Here is a 24,127-nt window from a genome sequence, read left to right as displayed (position 1 = left end):
CTTCCAAAAAGCAAGCATTAGAAAATATGAATTAAGATAAAACACAGCTTTCTCTTCAATTACAGCAACATGTGACTTCTTACATAACCTTAATCCTCCCATTAACACTCCTAATTGAAGGGAAGAAAAAAGATAAGTTGACTCCTGGCTTGCTTTCCCTTTTTGCTCAATAAATGCAGTGAAAAAGAAAAGCAAAAGCATCCCGTCCCCTTTCTTTCTCTGCCGATTGGCCTCTTGTGTATCACACCTTTCAAGCCCTTTCAACTCATAACCTCTTCTTAGAAGCCTTTCCGACTGTGGAAAGCTCAAAAAATGCATGTACTCTTCAGACAATAGATGTATGGAAACGCCTTTCATTTTACACTTTCCCTCCATGTGGGTGTTAGTTCTGAAGACCCACTCAGCACTTGAGATAAAGATCTAACTTTTACCTACAGAAAATATATTTTGCTACATAGAGCACCAAACCAAGACCTTCAGACCTTTCATAAGAAAGATACAATTAATAACTTGATAGAGAAGGCTATGATAGTAGAGATGTATGCAAGGCAGAAAAATGTTTCTAAGTTGCCATAAGTGCCATACATTTCCCTTCCTATTGTTAAAAGCTGGTTACTCTCATCCTTGCCATTGCTGCCAGTGCTCTATTTGTTTTACCTTGCATGTGTTACTTTTCCTTAGTTGCATTAGTTTCCTCACAGCTCACTTCACAGCATAGTGAAGCAGTGTGACATCAAGCATACATACCTCATCCATCCACTGCTCCCTTGTGATTCTGAAAGGGGTGAGCACCTGAGTCATGATTCTCTTGACAGGAGGATCATTTCCTACAAGGGCCACAAATTTTCCTCAAGTGCATGCTTTCAAAGCTATCTAGCTCCCAGTCCTGGACTGTCGCAAATCTTCCTCCTAAGTGACTGTATCAACAAGAAGGCCGAGTTAAGATTCAGTTTTGCTCTAATCCAACAAGCATGATAGCTGTTCTTCTATTCTGAATGTTACCAAGCATGTAAGTTTTAGGTAAGACCACATACAGAAACTTGATACCAAACTGAGCCATGGAAAGGAACGTCTCAACTGTTCTACATTCTGCTTCGTCTGCTGTGGTTACCAACAGCCTGTAAACACATGAAAAAACCATACACAATGAGAACAGCTACTACTCACAGCAAACCAGAAATAGCAGCATGGGAAACCTAACTTTCATTTAGTACTTGAAGTGAACTATCAGTAGTGACAATCCAGGTCTAAAAATTAAGCAACAGAGTTTAGGCTATATGGTCTATTAAAAACAGTAGTAATACACTATCCAGATCTACATAATCTTCTCTTAGCAAATGCTTAAAATAAGACTTCATGACCAATGAAAAAAGTTAGAAGAAAAGAATCTTTGGACTGCTGCAGAAGACCGATTTTTTCAGAACTGCAGGGAAAAATCAGATACACTTTAGCCTACAATGCAACAATTTTTCATTGTTGTTCCTGAATACATTACATGAAAGAACTTAATTCCAGAAGCTGTGTACTTGAGCAAAAATAAAGGTAAGACTTCTTAGTTAAATGTAACACTTTCAGGTTTTCTGCTTATACCTTCTAAGGGCAAAATAAATCACTCCAAGCAAATAAGCAGGAACAGTTTATTGTGACAGTGGCAGCTTTACCTTTGTCAAGTAATATGGAGTTCTTTATTTAGTTTTTTACCTGTCTATTTAAATATTTCATCTACATCATTACTTTATAAAATTTCTTTAATGCCTACATCTTTTCACCCAATTTCACACAAAAACAGAAGCAAAAGAACAAACTCTTGGAACACAAGGAGTTGATCATGGCAAATGTATTCTTTAATAGAAAGTAAGAAAAACCTCCCTACTGACCTTTATTCAGAACGAGGAAAAAGATAAATATCCACAGCTTTTTGTTCCATTTTGTAGGATTTTAAGATCCATCTATGCATGTATAAGCACAGAACACACAGTTTTAGCCACACTGGAACCACCTAAACAGAGATTTTATGTTCCATAGTTTTAACATGCATTCCATCCTTGGTGTGCTGATTATAGTACAGGGATTCTGTTCTTCATCTACAGCAGTTTCAGTATAAGAATACACCATAAGCCAACTTCAAGAAACATCCAGTAGTTGCTAATAGAAAGAATCACAGGAAGGTCTCACAACAGTTTACTAAAACATTAAGTTTTTTTTTTAAATCACAGTTTTCAAATATAAAAATTGGATTTTCCCTGTAACTGAAATATATTTACAATAACATTTTAAAAAGATGGCCTGTAATTTAGATCTAATCACTGTCATCTGAACCACCTTCAGATCCCTCATCATTGGATCCTTCTGGTTCAGATTCGTTACCAGATCCTCTGCCAGAACCTTCGTTGTCAGATCCTCTCTCAGAATCTCTGTCTGAGTCAGCACTGCGAGAAGCTGGGCGAGATTCATTTTCTGAGCCACCAGAACGACTTCTCCCCGACTGTACAGACTCATTGTCAGACTGCTCCGAGTCTGATCGCCTCCTTTTTCTAGCCGACCTGTCACTGTCAGAATCTTCCTCAGATGGGTGGACACTGGACCTCCTCGGACTACCTGCCTCGCTACCAGATTTGTTTCTGTTATCAGAATCACTATCAGAAACAATGCGTTTACTGTGCTGCTGTTCCCCATCATCTGAATCACTGTTGCTATTTCTAGCATGTCTGTATGGAAAAGAAAAAAAAGATCCAGTATTAAAAGATGCTATCCTTAGCTTAAAAATAACGTAAGACACCAGGGTTTGAGTAATGCTATCATTATCGGAATAAGAAGAATGAGTGGAATTAATTTGCAATGGAAAGGGATATTGCGAGTACAATGAAAAGCTTCACATTATCTTTGCATTGCCTCATTATTAACACTGCAGTTTCTCTTGAAAGCATGTGTTGAAACTTTAGCACACACAAAGTTCATTAAGGTTCTTACCCATCATCAGCAATTTTGAGTTTATCCTCATCAGAAGAATCATCACTTGATGAAATGATGGCTTTTGATTTGATCTTTCCTTTCATTGAAGGAGGCAGACGTTCTGGTTTGGGCTGTACAGGGCAAAAACCAAAGGGTTGCTTATTTACGTGGCTGGTTAAAGCATAGTGCCCAAACGTAGAAACGTATTCAGAAAACCAGACATGCTTTAACAGTTGTTCTGAAGTCATTAGATCAAAATTTTCCATTTACTATCACTTAATTCTAGACAGCTTTGGAAATAGCCTTTCATCCTTGAAGCAGCTATAGCAACAGGGGAGGGGGACAAAAATAAGCTCAAAGGCATTTTGCTACAAGAAGTTTTGTTGTGATTTTCAACATTAATAAATCTCTCTGGACTAGGGTAATGCTGAAGTCCGAATGCATATTTATAAAGTGATGCAGTTATTCAGGGTTTAACTTACAGCCTTCTTTTTCTCTGCTTTGAGTGGACGTCGTTTTTTAGGTCTTGGACCATTTTCATGTTCTTCATCATCACTCCCCTCATCTGCCTTCTGGGGTCTTAAACAGAAAGATATTTTATATAATCTAAAGCATAGCATCACTAAAAAAACCTAACACATTCAAAAATACCAGTCTCTAGAAATATCTAGTTAGTTGATCAAGTGTTACTCATACTTCTTTTGCAGAGTGGCTGTTTAAGTCTTCTCATGTGCATGTGTAAATAAAAATTAAATCATGTGACCTCTTACCAACAGTTAATTTTTTAAGTAATTATGAAAGACTGCATAAGAATATACTTAAAAGCCATACTATTTCCCAGGGAAGTCTAACATTACAGTTACCTCCTCCTCTTCTTCTTCTTTCTCTCACCCTCCTCTTCTTCCCCATCTTGTTCACTACCACTGCCCTTCCTCTTCTTTTTCTTTCTAGACATGGGCAGATCTTCATCACTGTCATCGTTGACGAACTCATCAAATTCCCCTGCTCCTTTTTTTGAGCGCTATAACAAATAAAACCCACACAATATAGCCTATTACTCACTTTCCAGCTAAAAAGCTACCAGAAAACAATTCAAGATAGAAACTTTATCTGAACACGTTTTCGAAGATAATAAAGATCTCCTTGTGCCAACTTTCCCATAATCTCTAGACTGATGTCATTAAGAAACTGATTCCAAATTTGCACATAATGAAACAATCATCTTCTGTTATTTTAACAATTTAGAACAGATTTTGGTGATGCCACCGTGCTTGGAATTTTTAAGTATTAGTTCCAATTTTTACATTTGAGTATTTAACCTGTGCAACTTCACTCAGTGGAACCTAGAAGGTCAAAACTGAAAACCTGTGCTACTGCAAGAGTCACTATATCAAACGGGGAAAATGAAGGAGATTAAAGTAAATAAATAAATAAAATTCTCTTCTACCCTGCCTCCTCCGCCACCACGTTTTTTCTCCTTTGATCCCTCTACTTCACCAGTGAACATCAGAATATTCTTGGTTTTCTCCACGTATTGAGCTCTTTGTTCCAGAAGTTTCTTCTGTTCTTCTTTCTCTCTTAGGCGCTTCTCTTCCTGAAACAGAAAATTAACCATTACTATTGTATTTGCAGCATCGCAGTGATTATAATCACAGGCATATAAGTTATTTGCTGACAAGAAACTGGAAAATTGACTTTTGACAGTTTTTGTCATAGCAGAAGGTCCACATGGTGCAAAAAAAAGTTTTCTATAAGCCTATGCTAGAGTAGGCAAAAGTCCAGAAGAACTGTTGCACCAAGTGCTTCTTCATCCAGCCTGTCAGGACAGAAACCTGATGGCAGACCTTCTGGGACACCAATTTTATTATAAAAATTAAAAAAAAAAAAAAATATCTATTTCTGAGGCTATGGGGAAGAAAGAGTGAGTATAACCTGTTTGCTATAACATTTTGTGCTAGCATTTATTATAACTAAGAAAAATAGCTATTAGACATTTTATCAGTAACACCAGGCACCACCTCAGGGCAACAGGAGCATATATATTGGTGATAGGTATACTTTTTAAAAATGAAGTATACTGTTTAAAAAAATATAGTATACAGAACGTAAACAGAACAAGACCTGTTCTTTAAGTAGTTTTTGGCGAAGCAGCTCCTTTTCTTGCTCTTGCTTTGCACGCAGCTCTCTCTCTTCTTCATCCTGCTTGCGTGCCCGAGCCACATGATACTGGGCTTGACTCAGTAAGTCAGAGCATTGCCTGTAACATGCAATGTTTTCAAATAAAGGAAGGTGGCAGGCACATACTACAAGAAACAGTTTTATAAAGGGCATGCATCACAACACTATGTTCATATCACTACGAAAGAAAAAAAAGCTACTTAAAATAGCACAATAGAAGAGTAGTGGATTTTTGAGTAAACTAAAGCACTTTCTAGTAAGCTAATTTATCTTTAAATTGCAATATACAGTTTCAGAATATACTGCTGCACACTTAAAATTTAGCGATTTCTATTAAAAAAACCCCACATTAACATAAAAGGAATCATCCCAACTAATCTGGACAGTTTCAGAAGTACAGTTAATGAGAACTTGTATTTATCACAACACACTGGCAAACCTAATCAGAAAGACAGGTAAAAATTCTGTTTAAAAAACCCCAATTGTGTAAGAGTTAAGGTTGCATAAAGTATTCAAGTCTCATGGAACATTAAAGCAAGGCACTTTCAATACCCCCTTAGCTAACGTTACAGTGACATTTAATATTAAAATGTACAAACTGCTTTAATGATACCCACTTAAGATGTGCAGTGCATGATGGCCAACAGATGTTATTTGTATATGGCTGTGAAAATCTTAGAGGAATGTGCAATAAATGAAACACAGGGCACACTGAGTGAAAACCTAAGAACTAAGCTTACAAAACCTGATTTGAATAGTCTTACCCTGAGCAAAATTTAAAGCAGAGTAGTCTCTGCAAACATATTCCAATAGCTGACCCATGCTATTTCACCCATGAACTACCTCAAAGTCTCCATGAAAGCAAACTTGTTAGATTATTATGTTTCAAGTCAAGAGGGAGAGCTAGAGATGTTTAAATATCACTGCACTGTCATTGATGGAAAATTTGCCATTAAAACAGCTAAAGTTTCACAGGCTCCAGCTAATGGCAGACACCACATGTTGAAAGTTTCCGTTTTAGACTACACAAAAATGATAGAAAGCATAGACAGGAAAAGAATGAAACAGTAACAGGGAATAACCCTGCACTTGCATTTCTACTGTTCTAAGAAACTGTCAGTTAAAATTTTGGAATCCAGTTTTAGTGTGAAAAAAATAAGACAAAAATATTCCATTTGGTATCTGAGCTTCATTATTTTTTTTTACCTCGCTTCCGTAGCAGCAAGTGCCAAGTCAAATCTCATCTTATCACCTACTTTACTCAAGTAACTGAAGTACCTGAAGGAAAAAACAAACAAAAACTAAGCAAATATGGAATTACTTAAAAAAAAAGCATTTACTCCTGAGTTACAATCCTATAGAACTCAACAGATGAGGAAATGTCACGAATTTTCTCTGGGTGCAGCCCCTTTTAATACAACAGTATAAAAGTACTACCTTCAGAGTCCTCTGAAATTAAAACATTCTAAAATCAATCTAGAGTGGAACAAAACCCCAGAAGAATGCTAGAGAGAGTTCTAAGGTATCATTCACTGGCTCCTTGCAATAAGGACATTACTGACTCCAGTAGATTTATTCCTTATCTGTCACAGCTTAAGTGCTTGAAACCAGCATAAGAAAAGGAAGGAAAGCTGCTTTTTTAAAAATCCTTCCAGAACAGCTTCCTTGAACTTAGCTGACAGGTCCTTGTGAACACAACATACCTTCAGGTAAATGGGTAAGCTAATATAATCAGTGTTTTTAAAACAGTTTCTCCAATTTAAAGGAAAACAAGTCTCAAGGTTGCCACAGCTTCTTCCCGTATTCCATCAGAGACATTTTAAAACAAGTGTTTTTGTGCTAGACTGAACTCAAATTCTTGTGCAGATGAAAAAAGTAATACCTTGTTCAAGTCTCAGATTATGGAACATATTCTCCAAAATGTGATAAACATTTGAATTTTTAGTTAATGGGTACAAAATAAAGGCTTTTATGCAACTTTCTCAAGACAATAAATAACAAGCTGCTAACTGACTCTAAGTCAGAATTTGTGTTTATTTTGCATTATGTAAAGCACTAGAATTGTGAAATGCTTGCTTGTATTAAAGGCTGGCTTTAGTTGACAAAATACTGAAATGCAACATTCATTCTTGACGTAACAGAAGAGCTAGAAATGCATAAAGCAAGCACCAGCTACACCAGCAATACCTAGGAGCAGAAAAAATGGTTGAAAGCTTTCTGTTCAAAGATGGTGATGACTGGATCAGATTAATCACGCTGTTTTCTACCCAGGATTCTTTTTAAAAAACAAAGAAAAATAAGAAGAAAAAAAAAAAAAAGAAAAGATCTCAAATGCATTTAAGAAACTCCTCCTGTTCTTAAGCCATGCGAGTGCTTAGGCTTTCCTTGCCAACAGGAGGGCAAAATTAGTTCTCAAAGGCTTATTAACTGGGCTTATATAACATCAATAGATTTGATATTGAGCCTTATAGGTTGTTTTGAAAGAAATTGTCAAAAAAAGTATTAAATTAATAGAATAATTTCAACATTTTTTCCTACTATGCTATTCCAGGAAGAAGTGCATCTTGGTCGTCATAATACAGAACCCTCTGAGAAATACATATTGGCCACCTGGCCAAACACAACTGGTTCTGGAGCAAAGTCTAAAATAGTTTTATCAGGCCCAATCTTTGTTCTCCTGCTAGAAACTCTAGACTACATACACTGTTTCAAAGGAGATGATTGCTCTTCTAACCAGATTTGTGACCTATACTGCAAATTTACGCTAAGGGAACCACAAAATAGATTATAATGATTAGAAATAAATCATCTTTACCTGTGGGCTAGCTCCAGTTCCTTCACAGCATTAAGCACCTCCTTTAGATTGCTTTTTTCATCTTTCAGGACAGAGGTAGCTAGTCTTTGTAGCACTAATGCCACATTAAACATAAGGACTGTATCACTTGGCGCTACATGCCTGGCCTGTAAATAAAAAGTATGTTTTTAAGATACACTACAACATTATACTGAGGTATACTGAAGCAACGTACAGAGAATAAGCACCATTATTTCAATCCCAGAGTACTGAATTTAAATACACACAAACAAGCATCAATTTACAGTAATTTTGTTCTGTGACGTATCATGTTTTATATTCCTACCTTTAACAAAGTTTGTTTGCATTCCTGTAATTTGCCACATTTGAAGAGCGCCCGGGCCAAATATAACAATACTTCAGTATTCTGATGCTTATAGAACTTTCTGAGGCAGTTCTCATACTAAAATAGAAAAACAATCAAATTAAGAGGTGACAATTGTTAGTTATTTTGGTTAGCTAACTCCAGCAAATGCTTCTATTCCTAAAAGCATTACTGCTAATATGTCTTTTGTTTTTTTAAAGAGTGTCATGCCACATGGATGCCCCCTTTTAACTGATCAGAAAATTCTGTTATTCCATAGCAAGTACCTCATTCTTCTGGAAACTGGCAGCCGTTCAAGAGGCTCTGTAGGTCTTAAAATACAATACTTTGCAAGTACCACCTATTGTCATGAAGTCCAGCAAAAATGACTCATTTTAAGAGCACTCCATTATTCTCCATAGTATGGGTTGGGGGGAAATATATTTTATATTATAAATGTATCTGATGCAATTAGTTTAAAAAATCCACACCTTTCAGATAACTCAATGTCAAATTTGTTCCCTCCACCTAGCTGAATAACTTGGCATACCAAGGGATAACCAGTTGTTCTAAGCTGTCAAAGACGACTTGTTGCTATAGGTCTTGTGGGTCTCATTAAAGCTTCAAACAGTTACAAAGCTTATCCTTTTCAGTAATGAGCACCTTTTATTTGACATACTCTTTTCTCAAAGAATCATTCACCCTTTCTAAACCTCCAAAATAGTAAGTCATTTTTATTTCCAGCTCAAATACAAAAACTGCCCTGAACTGTAATGCCTGAAGTCACTACTCTTGGATCACACTCTGTTGTAAGCACCCGATTTTCACTCACCTTTAGAGTAAAAGATTTTGTATTTAGCTTAAGTCTGCCTCAGATTTGTATGTTTTACGGTAAAGAACTCACTGGAATAATTGTGGTTGCAGTAAGCTAGGCTATCAAAATTCAATTTGTCTCCCTTTGAGTTCAGTATTGTGTATTTCAGACTGTGGCTTGTACTGACTGCATAGTAGAACCCAGGGAACAATAAAACACCTCAGTAAATAAACACATTTTACCTATAGCTTTACTTAAATATATTAGCAAATCAGTACGATGTTTTTCTGACCAAAAGGTGAAAATCCAGTTTCCCACTGTAATTCACTGCTTAAACAATTACTAAAATTATATTTTCTTTAGGCTTTTGGTCAATAAAAACAGATGAGGTGTTAAAAAGACAACAGACCCCATTCAAACACAACTGAATGAATCTGACCGCATTACCAAAGCTTTTTTAACAGCAGGTCACTGAAGGACAGCAACTAAAGTCTTAATCAGGTAAGAGAGGCCCAATATCTCTTCCTTCTAACCATCACAAAAAGCTTCAGGATAGCTCTGAATTAAGCCCCAATGTGGACTCAGTCTTAATAAAACAAGTTTGTTCTAAGCTTCTGTCCTGTTCAACATATGCTTTTTTTTAGCTTACTTGTATGCTTTTGATCAACTAATTGAGTCAGTGTAGTTAGATTAGGTTGATACTTGGAAGTTAGCTTGCTTGAGCAGGTTCAACTAGATGACCTCAACAGATTTCTTCCAGTATGAATTACCTTGTGATGTTAACTCTGTGAAACTCGGTCAAAGAAATCATGGCACAGTCAGCTCTTCAGATAGCTCTGATTGTCATTTATGCAATCATTTGCAGGAACAAAAATAGGAGGTGTTGCTATTAAAAAAAATCCTAGCATAAAATTGCATTCACTTACTTCAGTAACATCTGAATGTAGATCACGTACAGTAACTACACTGACTGAAACGTCTCCGAATAAAAATGAATTCTGAGATCAAAACTCTAACCCAATTATAACTCTGCTACAAAGAAAGAGAAAAAAAAAAGCATGCAAGTTGGTAGGTGCTTTGTTACCCTAGCCCATATTTGGCAGTTTGTTTTTAGGTCTAGACTAGACAGCCAACAGCATGCTAGAAATAGACCTATAACTTGTTAAAATATTATTCAGACACTTGCGCAGCTGCTATGACAGCAGAGAAACATCCAGAAGTCATCTAACCCAACATATTATGTAGTTCAATTTAGAGATGTTACCATCTGCACAGCACTGATGTATTGTTTCTGTTCTACGTAGATATGTGCCAAATTCAGCCACACATCACTGATATCTGCTGTTGCCTCTCTCACTTGGGCAAAAACATCACGAGCTTCACGGAAATATCCTTTATGTGCCAAGACAGCTCCTAAGGGGAAAGTAATATGTACAGCGTAAGCTTCCAGGTTCATGTACTATGTACTCCTAGCAAAGAAAACAAAATATTGCCTGAATAAAGTTCCCCATTAAAAACTAAGTGACATAGCTGCCATATGAAAGCTATTCTTTCCTGTGCTCCACTACAGTGTTCAGGCCCTGCAAAAAACAATTCTATATTAGAGCATGAAACTAAGAATATCATCACCTCTGAAGGAAAATTAGAGTCTAATATTCACCTATGCCATTAGCAGCATACAAATTCTTTGGATCGTTTCTGAGTACTTGCTTGTAGATCGCCAATGCACGGTCTTGATGACGCTTCTCCTGCAGAAAGAAGTATCCCAATTGATACCCCCTTAGAGAAATGAGTGATTAGTAAATCTACCCAGAATTTTTATGGTCTATAACATACCAAATAGGCATCAAGAAAAGGCTCTGAGTAGCTAAGAGCATACAAAAATTATATAAGCCAGACCCAGGGCAGAGAGTCGCCCATTACCTTTTCTCTGTCTCTTGTGGGTTGATGCAGAGTCTGCAACCAGACATTGCCAAGAGCCAGCATGGAATAAGTATCATTTTGTGTGGAGGGCTGTTTCAATATTCTTTCAAATTTCTTCTGCCCTGGACCCCACTCTTGTTTAGCCAAATGAAGATTGCCAATCAGCGACCAAGCATCTGGATGGTCCTAAATAAAAACTCACTGTAAGTTGCAAAAGCATTTTTTAACCTTGCAATATTACTTTTTCCAAGTATAAAATACTATTTTTCTTAACTAGAACTCCATATAAAAAAAAACAACAAAACACACAGAAAGCTGATTACAGTAGTTCTCTCTTTTCCTCTAGTTTGTCAGCAAACGAAAATGCAACAAAAGGAAAATAAAATTTTAAGTTAGTATCTCAAGTGTTTTAATTTTAAACATTTAAAGAGTTACAAACCTGATTTATCTGAAGTGCTTCCTTAAACCAATCAGAAGCCTCATAAAAATTTCCTTTATCCCTAGCCATAGCTCCCAAGCGCAAGTAGCCTAAAAACAAAAATAGGAAATGAAAAATAAAAAAAAAATATGAGGAAACAGGCTAAAGTAACCTCAAACGAAGAAAATACTGGCCATGCATGAATTTCAAAAGCAATCTTTTTCTTGATCTGCTAAGGACAGCAAACATTAAGACTTCTTTCATATTTTATTCAGAATGAGACACACCATGTGAAGACGAACGTTCACATCCACAATGGTGATACAGAAATTGCACATTTCTAACAGTTAAAGTAATCTAAATTTTTTTAATTGGTTTCATAAATTAAAGATGATTGAGAGACCTCAGAGAAAGAAGGATGTATCAGATACGTAATTCTCCTCCCTCCACTTTAAACAGCTCTCCTGTCTCTGTAAGCATTGGGAAGAGTACCAGTTAGCAGGTGACAATGGAAAACAAGCAGGGAAATGTCTATAGATTAGGCTGTAGCATGCTGTGTGCTGCAGCTTGCTGAGCAAGTGCTACCACCTCGCCTTTGCAGCAAATATCACAGGTCTGCTACTTAGAGGCAAGAGGCAGAGCAGAGTGAGGAGAAAAAACCCAAAGGTTTTCTATATCCACCCACATAGGTAGAGTTGAAGAGCATGGCCATATCCAGTAGATAGCCCTGATTGCACCTGAGTACTGAGATGCTAAGGCTTTGGTAGGAGTGGGCAGCAAGTGAGCAAAGCCATGCAAGTCTAGGTAAGCTAATTTTGCTGTGTTTTTGGAGTACGGTATGATTTACCAATAATTAGAAGGCTTAAAGCTGGAGATTGGACTATAAGGATGAAGCAGGACTTCCCCAAAAAAAAACCCAAAACCCAAACCCAAAAAGTTAGGGAAAATAGCAGGTAGGTAAACAGGCCCCAAACCTACTACAAAAAGAAGTGAAGACAGATATAAGACGACCAGAAGACACTGTAATAGGAAGATTCTGGTATTATAAGGAGGACCATGGAACTTAAATACCAAATGTTTCTTACAATCAACGTAATTAGGATGTTCTCTTAAAATGTTTTTATACAGCTTTTCCGCTTCATGAAATTCACACATCGCCTCATATAGTCTGGCAAGATTATAGGATGTTGTTACAGAGATAGCATTGTAATAATGCTCATCATGTTCAGCTTCTGCTTTTGCACGATCCAGTGATGCCAGAAAATATTTCTGAAGTATAAAAAGAAAAAAGGAATAAAGCACTCCAGAATATTCTTACAGGAAAATTTCTGGGTGATCAAGAAACTCAGTTCAAACTTTGGGTAATTACATACCTTCGCTTCTCCTAGGTTTCCCAGCCTGAAGTGCAGAGCACCCACATTATTCAAAATCTCTGGTGGGACATCAGCCTGTACTTTCTCTTGCAGAATACGTGTGGCTGTACCATAGGCTGACAGTGCACCCTTTACAAAGAAAGAAAAATTGGACGAAAGAAATAACAGAATGAGCTTTATGTGCTCTTATGAAAAGCACACACTTAATTCATCAAGTGTATATTAATAATACCTGTATATCAGTCTGTTCTAGAATTTGGGCTAGCTCAATCCATGCCTCTACATCATCAGGATATTGTTCTGTGACTTTCTTTAGATGTCCCTGAAAGACAGCAGAAAATAGTGATACCTCTTAGTGGACATACGAATTATTAAAAAAAAAAAAAGATGGTATTAACCTTCACATTAGGAAGATACATGATAATACAAAACAAAACATCCTAAACATCTGCACAACTCTATTACAAAAAGCTGCATTAGTTTCCTTCCTTCATTTTTTTATTTTTCTGTAGGACGCAACACCAGCTTAGAGTCTTAGAGAAGCAGAAACTATCACACCAACATGAGAAGCTAGAAAAGTGATGTCTAACATTTTTTGCATTTACCCAACATTAGATTAAAAAAGCCTTTCATTAAAAAAAAAAAAAACACAAAAAACACCCAAAACAAAAAAAACCCCAAACAAACCACACATAACATTGTCCTTCCAGATAAGCCAAGACAAGTGTTTCCTGGAAATCACTAGCTAACGTGCTGTCTTCAGGAAATCACTTGCTAACTTGCCATCCTCAGAGAATTTGAACACATATGGGAAGAATTCTGCCCTTCTAGTATTATCAAATACAAACATGAGGCCGGGGCTCCTCAAAATTCCTGGACTTGCTCTAGCCAGAGACCAAGTAGGAGTCTCGGTTCTGTCCAAGAGCTGCAACTCTTCACAGTTAAGAGGATCTCTCATGACAGCCAATATTAAATATTCTACACCAAGTAATTATTCAGCCAAGTAACCCTGAGTTTTATGCACCTTAAGGTACAGTCTGATTTCAAGTCTGGTTTTCAAGTTCTAGTCTTGTATGTAAAAGTATGATGCTGGCAGAGGCAAAACACTCACCTTTGCAATATCCCGTTTCTCTTGGTCTTCTGAAGCCGCGTAAAGAGATCCAAGAATTTTCATAGTCTCATAATTGTTAGGATAGGCTTTCAAAACTTTTTCAAAGCATTGTGATGCATTCTCTTTGTCCCCTCGATAAATGTACATTTGACCCAATCCAAAAAATGGAAGTACAAATGAAGATGAGGCAAACTGTGTGGCCTGGTAATAATACTGGAAAGCTTGATCATAATCTTCCTAATTAAATAGAAGTAAATAAAGAGCACGTAGTGTTTTCACAGGTAAGCTTTGTACAAACTTTTATAACACAGATTTTTAAGCGTAATCCCAAAGGGAGCTTTTAAAAACTGTCCTACCTGTACATGAAAAGACCTAGCCAGCTGATAACAACTCTCTGCCTGCATTGCTTCAACTTCTGTATTATGGAAAGCATGAAGAGCCAAGTGTTGTACTTTACCATAGTCCTGAAAAAAGGGAATTGAAATGAAATTTGAAAGCCTTCGCTTTATTAATGATCAAGTGATTTATTATCTAAACAAGGATAGCTGGCAAATACAAGAAAGCTTAAGCCATAGCACTGACAAAATTAATAACAACAGATTCAGTTTTAGTGGTTACTGTTCTTTCTGCTATTTCATATTTTAAAGCTTGGAATGGAGGAGGGAGAAGGGGATAAAAAACCCCAACCCTTTGGGACACAAAGGTGACCTTGACCTAAGAAATAAGCGTCCCTTTTCTTGGCTTTGTTGAGAAAAGTTTATACAAAATTTGAATCAAAAACTTTATACCTGCCCATCTAGATTAACAGTTCCATATTAGGCACCACTTAGCCCAATTAAATGAGAATCATTCTAACACCAGAATCCTTGCTGTTCAGAGGTTATCAAGTATTTAACTGTAAAATTCCATAGACTTCTTACCTTCTTGAAGAAGAAGTGATTAGCCAAGTGATTCAACACCATTGGATTACTGGGATCAATTGTGTAAGCCCTAGAGAGGAGTTGAACACCATTCTTGATGGAATCAGCCTAAATGAAACATTGACAGGTATCAGCAGCATTTCAATAGCTGTATCTTATTAACACCTTCAAAACTATTCTTCAGTCTAGGCTGCTGAAGGAACTCTGACAAAATCCTTGCTAGGCTCACAGAAGAAGGTAAATTCAGCTACTAGCTTTTCTCCGTGCAGCATACAGATGGAAAAGGGTAAATGCAGCCACCACAGGGATGGAAAAAAAGCAGAACATGACTTGTTAGAGGAAAGAAAAAAAAACAAACATAGAGCTGGTGTCTTTGACATTTCACATTTACACCCTGATAGCCTTCCTTCTGCTGTTGAATGTACCCAGTTCCTGTTTCGGTTAGATTTCAACCTTTTACACAATTTGTCCAATAGCAAAATGAAAATATCTTCATGTTCAAATTCTAAACAAGAACTTCAGATGTTGAATTAAGAACTACTAGAACTTAAGTTCAAATTACAAAAATGTGAGAAGTTTGCCATGTTTACATAGTGATACTATTTTATCAACTTACTCTTTTCTACAGTTTAAAGAAAGCTTTCCATGGGTACAAATTTGACTTATCTACAAGTTTAAATCCATAACTGATAAAATAATTGCTATTTATTTGGGACACCCGTAAGATTTATATCACAAGCATGTCAACTTAAACCTGTATTTATTTCTGGACAGAAACATCAAAAATTTAACAACTGTGCTTTACTTTACAATTATTATCAGCAGAAAGCTATCTTATTGAACAGATTAGGTTTTATGAGGTTGAGACACAAGATGAAGTCCAACAGGCAGCTAAAAACATAATTTCCATTTGAAAAGGCACTACCTCTCCAAATATAGTATAACAATATACCTTGATTAGGAGATACTGAATCATTCTTGGTTTAATTTTCAAAGACAAAGAGGTTTTATAATCACACTATATACGTCTGAGTTCTCCAATAATTTAAGTCTCAAGTCCAATTTCAGCCAAAACCAGTAGATCATTAGAGGTCTCAAAGCTCCTAAGCACTTTCATTAAAGAAAGCCAGAGATAAGATAGACCTCAATGAGAACACAGCATAATTATCTCAACCCTGGTTTGACACCATAACATCTTCAATGGGGAAGAAACGTTAGAAATATCTAAGCACAGAAAAGACATCAGTTAGTAGTCTGCAGCTCAGAGAGAATCTTTTCCCCAGAGAAAGTGTTCTCCCTCCCCCACAACAACTCTTTGGTGTTATACTAACTTTGCAGCGTGAATTGTGGAAACAGTATGAAGTAAGGCACAGATGATACATTTCTTAATAAAAACACAACACGTATTTGAGTGGGTCAGCTTTTAATCACAGCTTTTTGAAGCTTAGTGTGAGCAGGCTCATCCCTTTACCTTAGTCAAAAGACCTTCAGGAAGAAAAAGGAAAGATAGCAGGTTTCATTAGTTTCTCGCCCATGGATTTATTTACTAAAATTTGACTTTAAAATATTTTTGGTAGTCTCTGTAGTTTTAGGAAAGAAAACTCATGTGCCAACACTTTTCACAAGTCTTCACGGAAGTCTTACCAGTTTCTTCTCCCCATGACATAGTACAGCTAGGTCATTTTCAGACATTCTGTGCCAACAAAAGATCTTTCTAGGAGGCCACATGTTCTACAGATCACATAACGCTAAATTTTCACAATATACAACGTAATTTTTTTCTTTTTTTTAAAAACACTGAAAGGCTCTATCCTCCACTGATAACTTCCTTAGCATGGATTAACCATCTCGGATCTCGTGATCCCAATTAAGCTGCAGGAGCATATATATTTTTCTAGTGATACAGCATCTAGAGAGGTAGGATCATGACTTTATTGTAATTTCATCAGCCTAGTTAAAATTTTTTCTTGCCCACTCTTTGGTTTACCAGGTGGCATGCATGCCAAGGTAGCCTGAATACAACTTCAATGCTTGTTTGAAAGCTTATGTGCTTTAAAGCCCAGGACTAATCTCCTGGGACTGTGTCTTTTACCTTGACCTTCCTGTCAGCATGATGCTCTTGCAAAAAAAATACCTTATGATCTGGAACAGAGCTGCCATTGCAAGCAGTATCTCCAGGTATTTGAGGACTTTCAGAGCATCCTGAGTACTGATTTAGTTAACCTTCATAGAGTCACAAATTACTAAGTAAGGCTGGCTATTATACATATCATAAGCATTGCTCATTAAAGTAAGATCTTGAAATCAGCACTTACGGGGTTTGTTGGGTTTTTTTAAGTGATTGGACAGGCACTCACACATCTCACCAGGGATTTTTATTATTTTAATTAAAGTAGTTAACCTAGCATTGTTTATCTGTACTTAACACCTCTACAAGCAAGAGTTGAAGGTTTTTAGCGATAGTTATTCAGAATGTGCTGCTCACATCACAAGTACATATCTATAGCATCATTCATTAGTGACACAGACTTAAAATGATTTAACCACAGAAGTTATCACCCCGTTTAAAAACTGGACCACATTTCAAAAGATAAAAAGTTTGCTTTTTCAGAAAAGAAGAAAGTAAACTGCATATGGACTCTTGTTAAGTCAGACTCACCTCTTTATTATTGAGCTCCAAAACAGCCAGTCCAACCAAAGCCCCGACGCATTTTGAATTTAGCTCCAGAGCCCTGCTGAACGCTAAGCGAGCTTTCTCCAACTTGTTCAGTTTCACGAAGCAGTGGCCCATACCTAATCGAACCTCAGCTACAGAACAAGATTACATCATTCAGAATTCAAAAATTTCAACTTTATGACTTTTTTACATTCTGGACATCAATTACTGTGAAAGCAGTACCTTTAATATTTCTTTAATATTTCTTTAAAACCCTTAAGCCATCTAATGATTTGCTGTTTTTAAAAGTGGCCTCCCACACTTGGCAGAAAAACTAATTTTAACATATTAGTAAGACTTTATTTCTTCACACACCCCAGGACATTCGTCAACATCTCCAAAAGACACTGATATTGAACAAATAAAAAAATTATTTTTATGGAGATGTATTTAAAAAATAACAGAAAAAGGTATTTAAAAATTGCCAGATGAAAGTGCTGGAAATTTCTTACGCAGAATAAGTTCACCTGAGACTAGTAGGCCTTCAGAAAACACAGACAAATACACCAGTTAGCTAGACATTTCTCCTCAAATGATGAAGTGATTCACTGCTAATAAAATGCTGTTTATCATCCTCTAACTTCCATGATCATGTACAAATAAGCTAATACAGAGAATTCACATCATATTGCCCTTTCAGACTGCCTGTGAACTCAGAATACAGAAGCATTTATATACAGTAATTTCAAATCTATGTGTGTGTGAAAAAGGGGAGTGAAACAAAGATGTTTGCTTAGATGTAAGGCTTGCATTTCTAAATTCACTTTCACAACAACAATTCCTTTGCTAAACCAGACTACAGAATACACATCAACTTTGTAATAAACTCTTTTTCAGACAGGTTATGGCTCACAACAGATAGGTTCTGCAACAGTCTTTAACAATCTCCCCCTCCCCTCACAATTTTAACTTTTCTTACATGAAACTTCTTATTTTCTAATAGTTCTTCAAAAGGTAATAATTAGAAAAAATGAAAAGTATTTTCCTAAACATTATTTCCTTCTCTAACAATTAAGGAACACCAAGTCAACAAATACTTGAACTCCTCTATAATGAGGGGTGGAGTTTTTTTGACAGATATAAATCACAAAGAAATCCTTAGTTATTTGAATTAGGAAGACTTGGGTTAGTTTGCAAGCACAGCAAATACTTCCACTAGCAAATACTTTCTGTCTTACCTGGGCAACCTGGATTGGTACGCAATGCTTTCTTGTAGTAGGCAAGGGCTCCTCTGTAATCTTTCTTGTTGAAAGAAATGCACGCTTTGCCTGTTATAACATACCAATTATGAACAAATCAGAAATACAAACAAAGCAGTTACAAATCAGCAGCTCCTAGGTATTATTTGGTAAACTCATGCTGTGCCAATCTTCAAAAGTTGCAATTAAAAACTAACAGAAAATTCAGACAACTAAAACTCTTATGATCTTTGATGACATCAAGTGTATGAAAGAAATCAATCAAACACGGGAACATATTATGTTTATATTTTCATGGTTTTCTGCAGAAACTTAATTATTTCCTGGTCCAGAAGAAAGACACTTGCTAAGGCCAGATTAATTAGCGAACAAATTAAAATACAAGTGTTACAGCCTGCTGACCCCTCACTACTGGTATCTTCATCTTTGACAGAGTACACGGCTTCATCAAGGAAATGTAAGTAGCTGGATGTGATGTGTGCCCACAGGTCTCAGAAGACTTTAGCTAGCATTATACTTTTTCCTAGCTTTTTCACCTACTTATACTTCCCAAGCTTAAAGTGATCTCTGTCATGGGTTTCTGGTCACAAGTGCACACTTCTTTATCTCATTCTTTCTCTCTACTCACATACCCACCCTCTTCTTAAGGACATAATTAATTGCAAAACTCAACTGGAGAGGCCAGGTTTTTTTACACAAATACCCATAAACTCATACCGAGAAGGGCAGGAATATTATTTGGAGACTGGTTGAGTACAAAATGGAATTGTGCATCAGCTTGGTCCATCTTATCACCTTCAAGCAGACAAAAGCAGGCTCTTCCCAACAAGTGATTCTAGATAAGGAAAAAAATTTCCACTACATTTATCTTTGTAAGATATGAAGATGAGACTACATGAAAGATTAACTGGCTATGTTATAATGCTTTCTATGATTACATCAGGACGAAAAAAGTCAAAGGGTCTTTACCATCCATGTCTAAATTTCATGTATTATCAAGCAAGAGAGTAACAACCAATCCTTCCTTCCCAACCCCCAAAAGTTGACTGATATAGAACCACCAGGTGTCCCAGTAATTATTCCTGGTGACACCGCACACATTTCAGACACAAGTTTTACTTACATGTACTACACTAACAGACTTTAAAGCCTGAGCACCTTCTATCTTCCCTTTAGTGAATCAATACTTGTTTTCTTTAGAATCACTTTTTGAATTGACACAGAAAACCTATGTTGAAAGTAAGCTACAAATTAAGAATCATTAAATAATTTACAAATACGGATTTTTAAACAGATTTTGTTTTTACCTGATCATACATGATAATTTTGTCAGCCATAGTATACAACAAGGTAGCTTGTGTAATGAGCTCCTTCTTGTTATCTTTGTTCTTCTCCTTTCGAGCCTGCTGTACATAGTATGCTGCCAGAGTATCCAGACATGTCATCTGATCTTTTTCATGGTCTCTGTAGTCCAAGTTACCATCTATGCGCGCAGCTTCCAAGAGCTTCACAAAGTCTTCTGTTTTTCCTTGTTTGTAGTATTCCAGCTATAAAACATACAGTTTTAACAGACCATACTACCCCAGTGAGCAAGTAATATTTCAAGTTGATACTTCAGGTGTCACAAAGATTCTTTCTCCAGAACACAGAGATAAGCGTAGGGATAATCAGACAATGGCATTCCAGTACTGCCAAATATTTTTCTACCATCATCCCAGATTAGTATTTTTACACTAAAACATAAGTTTTATAGCTATTTATAATTGAAGAATCAACTGGGTTTCCTCTGAAATTCTTTGACATTTTGCACATTTCCCCATACTTTCCATAGTATGGATACTACCCCCTCCTTTTTTATGACCTGCATAATCAAAGGCACGAAACAGAAAAACTATGGATGAGAGAAAAAAAAAATAGAAAGCAGGCCTCAAGCAGCACTGTTTCATGAAAAAAGGTGAAGTTAAGTTCTTAATATGCATATCAAATCAGAAACATCTGGCCTAGAATCAGTGACCAAATAACCCAATTAAGTTCCTGTTTGGAATTCAGTTATCCCTAGTCATAAAAGTAAGGAAGTGGAAATTATTATACAATTATTTGAATATAATATTTAAATATACAACTTGTATATATACGAACCGCTAAAGCAATCCATATGTGCAGCTGAGTGTGCTCCTGTTTCAGTATACTTATAACTTCATCACCCTCAGGTAACTGATCGAAGTCAAGCTCAATAACCTAGAAACAGACAATACAGATGTTCTTTTCACAAAGCATTAACAATGTTATCCATCATTGAGCTCAAAAAGCAAGCTGGACATTTCAGAGCACAAAATATAAATAATTGTGTTTAAACAAGGTCATGGACAAAGAAGCAAACATGTATTTTATTCTGTACAGGACAAGAGTGATGCTCTCTCACAAATATCAGAGAAAATACAGCCCAATATTTGGGATACTAGTCAGGGAGAATAATGAGAGAAGTTAATTCAACTTCTTTCACCATAGTCTTCGAGCTCAGAATTTTTACAGTTCAGCTAACAGCCAACTTGACTGCACACTGCTGTATTTCTAAAACTTCTCCTACAGGTAATACAAAGATCTAGGATACAGACAAAATCTTCCAAGTTATCAGGTGTTAGAGAACCAATACCTCAGACTTATCTCAGAGCCCTGAAATTTTGCAAAGTCATCTTTATGTCCAAGGAAATTAAGAAATTATTGAAGTGGCAAACATTATAAAGAATAGACTAAAATTCTTAATATTGACAACCAGTCACAATGAGCAAAACACACCAACTTTTCACCATGCATGCATTAATTTGCAAGTACTATTTTTGCCATATTGATCTACTCTTCTGATATGGAAAATGAAGAAAAAGGAACAGATATTCCCAAAGTGGGGATGTTTGCAAACAGAATTTAACTGCCTGTTAGTTCACTTGCTACTTAGTCATGCTGCCTTTAATAGTGGTCATCTACCTTACAATTTAGTTACAGCGAAAAAGAGCTGCAGTTGTACCCAGGGATGTGCCCCGATTACTAATGCAGGGACTTTTTCTCCGAAGACTGGATTAGAGCAATCCAGTTTATAAGGACTTTAGAGTTTTGATTATGCAAAACTTATGAGAGCACCAATGGAAGTATTTCTGCTACTGGTGTTATCTTTGTTTGAGTTTGTCTTGCACAGTACCTCCTATTGACAGATAACAATGTTTTTAGATTTGGGCAACCCTCATCTACAAACTAAAATAGTTATTAATGAGAAATAAATATTACCAACAGAGCAAATAAATACAGAAGCAAAAAATGGCACTAAAATAAAATGTATTTTATAGCAATCCTTAGTGATTAATCCAAAACTTCAGGATCCAAGTAGTCTTAGCCGTAACTTCAACAGCAACACCTCCAACAGAAATTTCTGTCACAGAGAAAAAAAAGCCCTCTTATGTGTAACCTACAGGGAGCAAAGTACCTTTGTGAGACTTAAAAACACAATGGCAGTTGTATGGAAATTTGTTAGAGTATGGACACATGGTTCACAAAAAGCTTTTTGCAAACTATTAGCAGTATGCTTCAATACCTTACTAAGCTAAGGTGTTAATTTAGTATCTGCCATAGAATGATTTCATTTAAAATTTTATAATACCCTATACATTTCCAAATACTTGTCTTAAATCTTTCTAACCTTGGCTTGTCACTGCCTACCTTAAATAAAGAAAAAGTTAAATAAATGTCTAAACCCCCACTGAAATAACTTTACAGAATAGACTAATTGCCCTACCTGTGTCTATATGCTGATTTAGGAACTTACATGCTGTCTACAAATCAGTGCAGTCAGAAAAACCATGTCTAATGAACTAAGGAGAGAATTTAGCTGGACGGGGCCACCGTACACAAGTACAAAGCAAGAACTGGTTGCTGATCCCAACAGGGTCTTCGCTGCCGAGGGCTGCGTACGCGCGAAGCGCATGTTGTGGGAGAAGAGGCTGCCCCCTCCTCAGAGCCCTGCGGAGCTCTAAGCAGCCGAAGGAACCCGGGCAGAGTGCGGGGCTGTCCCCAGCGGCTCTCGTCCCCAGCAAGACTCTGGGCAAGGGCAGGGAGGTGACAGCTAGCAGCGGGCAGGCACCGTTCACCGAGGGGCACCGGCGAGGGCAGGTTCGGGTGTCTTTCCGCAAAACGATACACCTGTAACGCCGGCAACTCATTCCGCGCAAGGAAGGGGGCGACACTCCCCCTCCAGTCCGGGACAAAACTACGAGAGGAAGCAACAAACGCCCGCGCCCCGGAGCGCATCGTTACAGCGCGCCTCTCCCTTGCCCTCCACGGGACCAGGCGCCGCCGCCGCCTCCCAGCCCCCGACTCGCCTCATCGGTGTCCCGCAGAGGGATCTCAATAGACCCCCGCGACATGATGGCGACGCCGCTGTCCGCCGAGCCGCCAGCACGCAACGGCCGCCTCACGCGTACTTCCCCTCGCAAACACCGACTGACCCGGACGTGCTCGGGCAAGGGGCGGGGGGGCGGGGGGCGGTCAGGCCCCGCCCCCGATGCTCAACGAGCCAATCGCAGCGAGGCACGAGCCTCGAGGGCCGCCTCGCGCCGCTGCGTGAGGGAGAGGGCGGGGTTCGAGGTCGGGCGCGCGTGGTCCCGTTGCTGCGGCAACGGCGGCCTCGCGGGCGCCCCTCAGCGAGCGGCGGGCACTGAGCCGTCATCTCCGTCCTGCTGTGTGACGCGCCACCCCGCCCCCCCCCCACCGCGGCTTGCTCACAGCGGCCTTCGTTGCGGTAGCCTTTTAAAACATGAGCAGTCTCCTCAGGACAGAGTGACGGCTCGCCGTGGACTTGCAGACAGGTGTTAGTCCCGCTAGTTTATACACACATGCCACATACTTACTTGTGGAAATACATATACAGAATACCAAGAAATAATGCTGCGTTACACACACCCACTGATAAATTGAATAGGTTTGCACCTGGTTAATCTCTGGTGTCGAGACCAAGACCCTCTCTGGCTATGTCTCACCTCATGTCATTTTTTAAATCACTAAAGATTTCCAACCAAACACAAAAGTGTTTTTAATTATAAATACTGAATCTGAACCTAGGCCCTGATCCTGGAACTTGGTTTTTGAGGCACTCAGCCACATGGAGGTGCATGAGTAAAGAAGAAATTACAAAACTGTGTTCCTAAATTGTTTTTCTCCCAATTTTGATGGCAGATGCACTAATGTATTCAGATAAAACACTGCATGCATAATAACATGTGACCAATCTTAGTTATTTTTGCAGCTGTACCAAGGAAAATGAAAGGGTAGTAAGACTAAGAGATCCTCTGGCACACTTCTACTAAGAATACTAAAACAA

At 37.7% G+C, this 24,127-nt stretch overlaps 1 protein-coding gene across 1 annotated transcript; it reads right to left on the bottom strand.

The window, feature by feature from the left end:
- Window positions 1-1,822: 1,822 nt before the first annotated feature.
- CTR9 (CTR9 homolog, Paf1/RNA polymerase II complex component) lies at window positions 1,823-23,274 on the bottom strand. The gene is made up of 25 exons (XM_064452718.1): window positions 23,130-23,274; window positions 20,902-21,000; window positions 20,070-20,309; window positions 19,480-19,597; window positions 18,742-18,831; window positions 17,507-17,655; window positions 14,848-14,955; window positions 14,284-14,391; window positions 13,928-14,164; window positions 13,049-13,138; window positions 12,817-12,945; window positions 12,529-12,712; window positions 11,465-11,553; window positions 11,026-11,211; window positions 10,763-10,850; window positions 10,367-10,515; window positions 8,271-8,387; window positions 7,946-8,091; window positions 6,337-6,408; window positions 5,074-5,209; window positions 4,400-4,546; window positions 3,816-3,973; window positions 3,435-3,531; window positions 2,971-3,083; window positions 1,823-2,708 (listed from the first exon to the last, which is right to left on the bottom strand). Exons 1-25 carry the CDS (start codon window positions 23,172-23,174, stop codon window positions 2,300-2,302), a joined length of 3,504 nt encoding a protein of 1,167 aa, XP_064308788.1. The 5' UTR covers window positions 23,175-23,274; the 3' UTR covers window positions 1,823-2,299.
- Between the last annotated feature and the right edge of the window lie 853 nt (window positions 23,275-24,127).

This window comes from Phalacrocorax carbo, chromosome 5 (assembly GCF_963921805.1).
Source record: "Phalacrocorax carbo chromosome 5, bPhaCar2.1, whole genome shotgun sequence".
NCBI lineage: Eukaryota > Metazoa > Chordata > Aves > Suliformes > Phalacrocoracidae > Phalacrocorax > Phalacrocorax carbo.
The sequence above is the reverse complement of the archived record's forward strand: the minus strand, read 5'-3'. Positions and strand labels throughout refer to the sequence as shown.